Source organism: Sycon ciliatum, chromosome 2, assembly GCF_964019385.1.
Source record: "Sycon ciliatum chromosome 2, ocSycCili1.1, whole genome shotgun sequence".
Classification (NCBI taxonomy): Eukaryota; Metazoa; Porifera; class Calcarea; order Leucosolenida; family Sycettidae; genus Sycon; species Sycon ciliatum.
In genome coordinates, this window is record NC_088644.1 from 27708083 (window position 1) to 27715374 (window position 7292).

The following is a 7292-nucleotide window of genomic DNA, read 5'->3' on the forward strand; positions in this document are numbered from 1 at the left end:
AGGCCACGTTTTTCGGCACCGACGATTTGTTCGTCCACCAAAAGTCGAAACAAATGTTTCTCACTTGAACACTTCGTAGAGCTGCCGCTGTTGTGCCAAGGCCCATTGGCGCATGGTGTGTATACTCCAAACCTACATGTATGATGATGGGTCACTGCTGACGTTTCTGCTCTTGGACAGTGCAACGCCGCATGAAGATATGTTGTGGCTCCACAATCGCTGAGAACGCTAGTGTGCGTCCATGGAATACTAAAACACAATAGGCGCGGCGCAGCTAACGCCCACTTGGATGACTCGGAGTGGTGGCGAGTGCATTCTCCTTCCTCGGTGAACACTGCTGGTCACCCTGTTTGATGATCCACCAAACACCGTCGGTGCAGGCCGCGTTTTTCGGAACCAGCCATTTATTCGTCCACCAACAATTGAAATTAATGTTTCTCACTTGAACACTCTGTAGAGCTGTCGCTGTCGTGACAAGGCCGTGTATACTCCAAGTCTACATGTAGGATGAAGAGTAACAGTTACTGCTGATAATGAAGTTTGCGCTCGTGGACAATACAACGCTGTGTGAAGTAAATTGTGGCTCCACAATCGCTCTGAATGCTAATGTGTGTCCATGGAATACTAAAACACAATAGGCGCGGTGCAGCTAACGCCCAACGTGGATGAAACGGACAACAGCAGCGGCTAGAGCGTTCTCCTTCCTCGGTGAACACTGCTACAAGACATTATGCTTGATGATTCACCAAACACCATCGTTGGGGGCCAAGTTTTCCGGCGCCAGCGAGTTGTTCGTCCACCAACTATTAAACTTTGATGAGTCTTTCTTCAACACTTCGTAGAGCAGCCGCGCAAGGCCTTTCCTTCGCGTTAGGGTAGCGATCCTTCCTAGATGATAATTATCGCTATTCATTGTTACTTTTTACTACAATGAGTAGTGTTTCTCCGAAAATAAAGTCAGCTGCCTGGGCATTAGGCATTAGACTGATTAGTGCTGCCTAGGCCTAGCGCCTGGACTTGGAAAAAAATTGATTTTGCAAGTCTTCAATCATGTTTGCATGTACGCGCTATGCAGCCATGTGGCGTGAACAGATTGCCTGACGTGAAAGGTAGCGCGGGCGCGCGCGAGTCGATCGTACGCGCTCGCGGACGTGTCTGACACGTGAAACGAAAAGATTTTTTTGAGGGGTAGTCGGCAAAAATTAAGTGACGGTACCCTTTTGGCTTTAGTCCTTCGCCAAACAAAAGCGAAGGACTAAAGCTAGTACATGTACTACCGGTAGTAGTAAAGCGCTGCATCTGCGCCTTTGATCCTATACTCGCTATAGAGGGTGGTGGCGGTCCCACGGCGGATGCAGAAAACTCGGCTTCCAGCCGAGTCTCACGCGAGACTACCCGCCAAAAAAAATCTTTTCGTTTCACGTGTCAGACACGTCCGCGAGCGCGTACGTACGACTCGCGCTACCTTTCACGTCAAGCAATCTGTTCACGCCACATGGCCGGATAGCGCGTACATGCAAACATGATTGAAGACTTGCAAAATTAATTTTTACAAGTCCAGGCGCTAGGCCTAGCTAGGCAGCTGACTTTATTTTCGGAGAAACACTTTTCGTTGTAGTAATAAAGTAACTATGGATAGCGATATCTTCTAGGAAGGATCGCTACCCTAACGCGAAGAAAAGGCCTTGCGCGGCTGCTCTACGAAGTGTTGAAGAAAGACTCAACGTTAGTTGGTGGACGAACAACTCGCTGGTGCCGGAAAACTTGGCCCCCAACGATGGTGTTTGGTGAATCATCAAGCATAATGTCTTGTTGTAGCAGTGTTCACCGAGGAAGGAGAACGCTCTAGCCGCTGCTGTTGTCCGTTTCATCCACGTTGGGCGTTAGCTGCACCGCGCCTATTGTGTTTTAGTATTCGATGGACACACATTAGCATTCAGAGCGATTGTGGAGCCACAATTTACTTCACACAGCGTTGTATTGTCCACGAGCGCAAACTTCATTATCAGCAGTAACTGTTACTCTTCGTCCTACATGTAGATTTGGAGTATACACGGCCTTGTCACGACAGCGACAGCTCTACAGAGTGTTCAAGTGAGAAACATTAATTTCAATTGTTGGTGGACGAAAAAATGGCTGGTTCCGAAAAACGCGGCCTGGACCGATGGTGTTTGGTGGATCATCAAACAGGGTGACCAGCAGTGTTCACCGAGGAAGGAGAATGCACTCGCCACCACTCCGATTCATCCAATACAAGTGGGCGTTAGCTGCGCCGCGCCTATTGTGTTTTAGTATTCCATGGACGCACACTAGCGTTCTCAGCTATTGTGGAGCCACAACATATTATCTTCATGCGGCGTTGCACTGTCCAAGAGCAGAAACGTCAGCAGTGACCCATCGTCATACATGTAGATTTGGAGTATACACACCATGCGCCAATGGGCCTTGGCACAACAGCGGCAGCTCTACGGAGTGTTCAAGTGAGAAACATTTGTTTAGACTTTTGGTGGACGAACAAATCGTCGGTGCCAAAAAACGTGGCCTGCGCCGATGGTGTTTGAAACATCGAGGGCTCCGGAAGCAGCAGCTGAGCCAGATCAGCCAGTCTTGCTAACTCTCAGTTGACGGACTCCGTGCTGCAGCTAGCAGCACTGGCACCAGCCGGAAATATTTTTCCACCGATACCCGTTACTTCCAGTTCTGTCAAGGGCATGCCTGGAATCCATTGCCAGGTGATGACTTTTTACTTTTTGTGTTATTTTGCTGCCGAGTTGTTCAGAACTTTTCAGCCCCGATCTGTTCATGTCTACATGTCGGCCATCCGCAAACTTCATGTGGAAGTTGGCTTTACCTATCCGTCGGGCCCAATGACTCTCCTCGCAAGGTTCCTGTCGGGCATCAACAGGTCATCATCGACACAGCTTCATCGCCTGCTGATAACCACTCAACAAGTAGGTAGGAGCTGAAGAGTACAGTTAGACTTTTTCGAGCTCCGTAGTTTTTCGTGCGATTTATCAGCCCAGCCGGCACCAGGCCGGTCTGGAGGTAGTTACAGGGTAGAAGAGAAGAGTGGTGAGTAGTAGATAGTCTAGGTAGTACTAGTAGGTAGACACAGGTAGCTATGCCGACCAGAACTGCCACTCGCAGCCTGACGGAATCGGAAATAAAACTTTTGAGCTCCATCCCTGAAATTGAATCGTCCGTCTTTGAAATGGTCAAGACGCTGTCAGCGCTCGTGTCGGAATCTGCAAACCGGGAGGTCCGTCTCAAAAACAGGATTGACGAACTGGTCATGCAGATAACAGGACTGAAAGAGGAGGTTGTCGCTGTAATGTTCCTGTCGTCTCTATGCAGTCCTACCAAGCAACACGCTCTCGTTACAGCCACTGCTGACGATCCAGTCCTGCAACAAGTAATCCAGCATACCCTCCATGGCTGGCCGACCAAGGTCAACGCAGACCTGGAAGCCTACCGCAACGAACGTGGCTCGCTCTCAGTTCACGACGGTCTGCTGTACCACGGATTTCGGATCGTAGTCCCGGCATCCGAGCGCAAAGCTACACTTGCCACTTTGCATGACGGCCACCAAGGCATAACCAAGTGCCTGGCCCGTGCGAAGTCCTCCGTCTGGTGGCCAGGTATCACACGTGCCATTTCAGAATGCGTGCAGAACTGCCTGACCTGCACCAAGCATCGTTTTCAGCCGCCAGAGCCTCTGTCTCCAACTGCGTTTCCCTCTTTGCCATGGGAGAGAATAGGAGTCGACCTTTGCCAACATGACGGTCAGGAGTACCTCATTGCTGTCGACTACTTCTCCAGGTACATTCACGCCATCCCGCTACGGAAGACTACCTCTGGAGCCGTCATCAAGGAACTCCACGAGCTGTTCGCCATCCATGGCATCCCTCAAGTCCTTGTGTCGGACAACGGTCCACAGTTCGCAAGTGCTGAATTCGCCGCATTCACAGCCCAAATGCAGCTCACCCACCGCACCAGTAGCCCGCACTACCCACAGAGCAACGGTGAAGCTGAGCGAGCGGTTCGAACATTCAAGCGTCTCCTGAAGACCAACAACAGCCTCAACGATGCCTTACTCAACTACAGGTCAACACCCCTCGCAAATGGCTACTCGCCAGCCGAGCTCTTGTTTGGTCGTCGTCTACGCACACACCTCCCATGTACAGCGGAATCCCTCGCTCCAAGTTGGCCTGATATTTCCAAGCTAAGGAAGTTCGAGGTGAGGCAGAAAGACCGACAGAGTGAGACGTACGACTCGTCACACCGAGCACAATCTCTGCCACCATTGACCCAAGGCGACCGAGTCTGGGTGCAAGATCTCGCTTCCGAAGCCGTGATTGCAGACCGCGTCTCCGACAGATCCTATATTGTCACGACCGACAACCTGTCCGAGTACCGCCGCAACCGTCGCCACGTCAAGTTGCTACCTGATGTGCAACCAACACCAACACCGCAGTTGAATGTCACTACACCTGCAGAACCTCCATCCGCTGATGTCGAGTTCCAGCCTACCTTGCGCCGATCAGCACGTCCATCCCGGCCGCTGAACAGACTCGACCTGTAAACGCATTAGTCATTGCTCATGCTATGATCACTCCAGTCGCTGACACTGATGATCGTGAACTGCATGTAGTATTTGTGTGTCTCTACCCTATCTCCTCTGTTTGTATATGACTAAATATTCTTCGAGCTGTTACCTCTGTAACCTCTCTCTCTTCGAACATAAAAAGGGAGATGTTGTGGTCCCGTTGTTGTACCCGATCCGTTCCGGGATCGGTTACCCATATGCATTCCCGTACTGTGTACATATATGGATCCTGGTTGTGCATCTTTATCTTTCGTTGTTCTATGTAAATAAACTTTAGTTGTTGTCTGGGACTTGTGGAGTGAAGTTGATCTATGGAGTGCGGGAACTAACTTGATGTTCACTCAGGAACATTACAGTCGCCATGAAGGAATCCGCCATTGCAACGGCAAGTGTTACCTCTCCTCCGGCTGAACAACTGCTGATGAATCGTCGTCGCTGATGAATCGTGGAAACTAGTATCCAAAGAACCCCACCAAACAAGGAAGGCAGTCGTGTATGTGGGAAATCTGCACGCGGATTGCACAGAGGAACGAGTGACAGAGTTCACTCAGCAGCGATCTGTGGCCGTGGCCAAATCCGTCAAAGTCCATGAGTGCAGCATGCACACCACGGAAGACGGGAAAGTCTCAGCCCGATTGACGCTCGACGCCACTGGATTAGAAACAGTCACTGCTGCGAACTTCTGGCCACGACCGCTTTACGCTCGAGCCTGGCGACACCGCAAACGGCCGCATGGTGACAGCTCATCTGGTGCAGCTGGCGCCGGCAACGTGGACAGCAGAGGCAATAGGGACAGTGAGGAAGAGGCTGCCTCAGCTGGAGCGATTCAGTCACACAAACACCAATGAACACCAGCTGCGCAAGGACATACCCAGTAATGAAGCTCCTGCTGACAAATGCTTTTGGGCTGCTGTCAAAGTTTGGAGCCTTCCAGCATGCTGTTGCACGGAGCAGATCTGACATCGCCATCGTAACAGAGACTAAATTCACCCCGGAGAAAGCCTCACTATCTGACTCCTCCATGCCGGGCTTCCACCCACCCCTCGGACTTGACCGATCTGCTCAAGGTGACGGAGTTGCAGTCTGGGTCCGGGACTCCCTCTCCTTTGACCACCTGAGTGACATCAACTGCCATGGCCATGAGGTCATCTGGCTTCGCCTGCACCTGGACAATGGCCAGAAAGTAGTTGTATGTGCAGTGTACCGACCCGGGTCGTGCCCTGGACAAGATGTCTCTCTGCTTGAGTATCTTGACTCAGTCATGGATCAAGCTCGATCCCTCGGGAACAGCGTCGTGATAGCCGGGGATTTAAATGTTCTAATGAAAGCTGGCTATGCAGCACGAAGACTACACCGGCTGGTGAATACATGGAAGAACTCTCTGCGTTCCACGGGCTCCACCAGCACGTTACTCAACCGACACGTGGTGAGAACACCCTGGACCTCATACTCAGCGACTTCTCGGAAACCTCAGTGGTGGTAAATGTACTGGACCCCATTGGAGCATCAGACCATGCCACCGTTGTGGCCACTTTTGATGCCACACCACTCCGCGAACCACCGACTAAACGGCGCGTTTGGAGGTATGCTCAGGCAGACTGGGGCCGGCTTCGGCACTTCTACTCAACAGCAAACTGGGATATATCAGAAGACCCCGATGCGTCGTGCAGATCAGTAACCGCTGTTGTCATGGAAGGCATGAATCGCTTCATTCCACACAAAGAACTTTCGACGAAACCAACAGATCCATCCTGGTGGACGCCGGAATGCTCAGCCGCTACCCAGGCAAAGAAGAATGCATGGAACCGTCTCAGGAGACACCCCACCTGCCACCAGCAACTCATTGACTACAATGCCAAAGTCCGAGCCTCTGCCAATTGCCTTCGTCTCACAAAGCAGGCAGAATCTGCCCGCATCCGAGATCGGCTCAGACATGGATCACTGCGAAACAAGCAATGGTGGTCACTCCTGAAGCAAGCTGCAGGCTCTGGCCGCAGCTCGTCTATCCCTGTCCTACGCAATGCCCAGGGCAGAGAATATGTCACCAACCAGGAAAAGGCTACTTGCTTTGGAGAATTCTTTGCGAGCAAATGCAGTCTGGGTGATCAAGATCTACAGCACTCCGACCTTCCTGACCTTCCTCCTAGGTGTACATCTGCCCTGACAACTGTCCGATTTCGGGAAGCGACAGTCCAGCGCCAGCTCCGCCAGCTGGATCCAACCAAGGCTACCGGACCCGATGGCATCCCTGCCAGAGTTCTGAAGCAGTGCTCAAAAGTTTTGGCTGCACCACTTGCCAAGCTGTTCTCACTCTGTTTTCGGTGTCATGTCCAGCCCTCTCCCTGGAAAGTAGCCCATGTGGTCCCGATACACAAGAAGCAATCTCAGTCTGCTGTTAAGAACTACCGACCTGTGTCCTTGTTATCTGTTGTCTCCAAAGTCATGGAGAAGATTGTCAACACTGCCATAATCAATCATCTTGAGCATGAAAAGGCTCTGTCCATCCACCAGTACGGATTCCGGCAGGGGCTCAGCACATCTGACCTTCTCACGTCTCTCAACCACTCCTGGGTCTCCGAAGTCAACCGTGGTGGCGCAGTCCGCGTGCTGGCTGTCGACATAGCAGGAGCATTCGGCAAAGTTTCACACCGATGCGTGCTCCACAAGGCTGCGTCATATGGCATCA

General features: G+C 51.6%; 1 protein-coding gene across 1 annotated transcript; it reads left to right on the forward strand.

The window, feature by feature from the left end:
• The first annotated feature begins 3121 nt into the window (after positions 1 to 3121).
• LOC135810479 (uncharacterized protein K02A2.6-like) lies at positions 3122 to 4582 on the forward strand. Its single transcript, XM_065323968.1, has one exon. It carries the CDS (start codon positions 3122 to 3124, stop codon positions 4580 to 4582), a length of 1461 nt encoding a protein of 486 aa, XP_065180040.1.
• The last annotated feature ends 2710 nt before the right edge of the window (positions 4583 to 7292 follow it).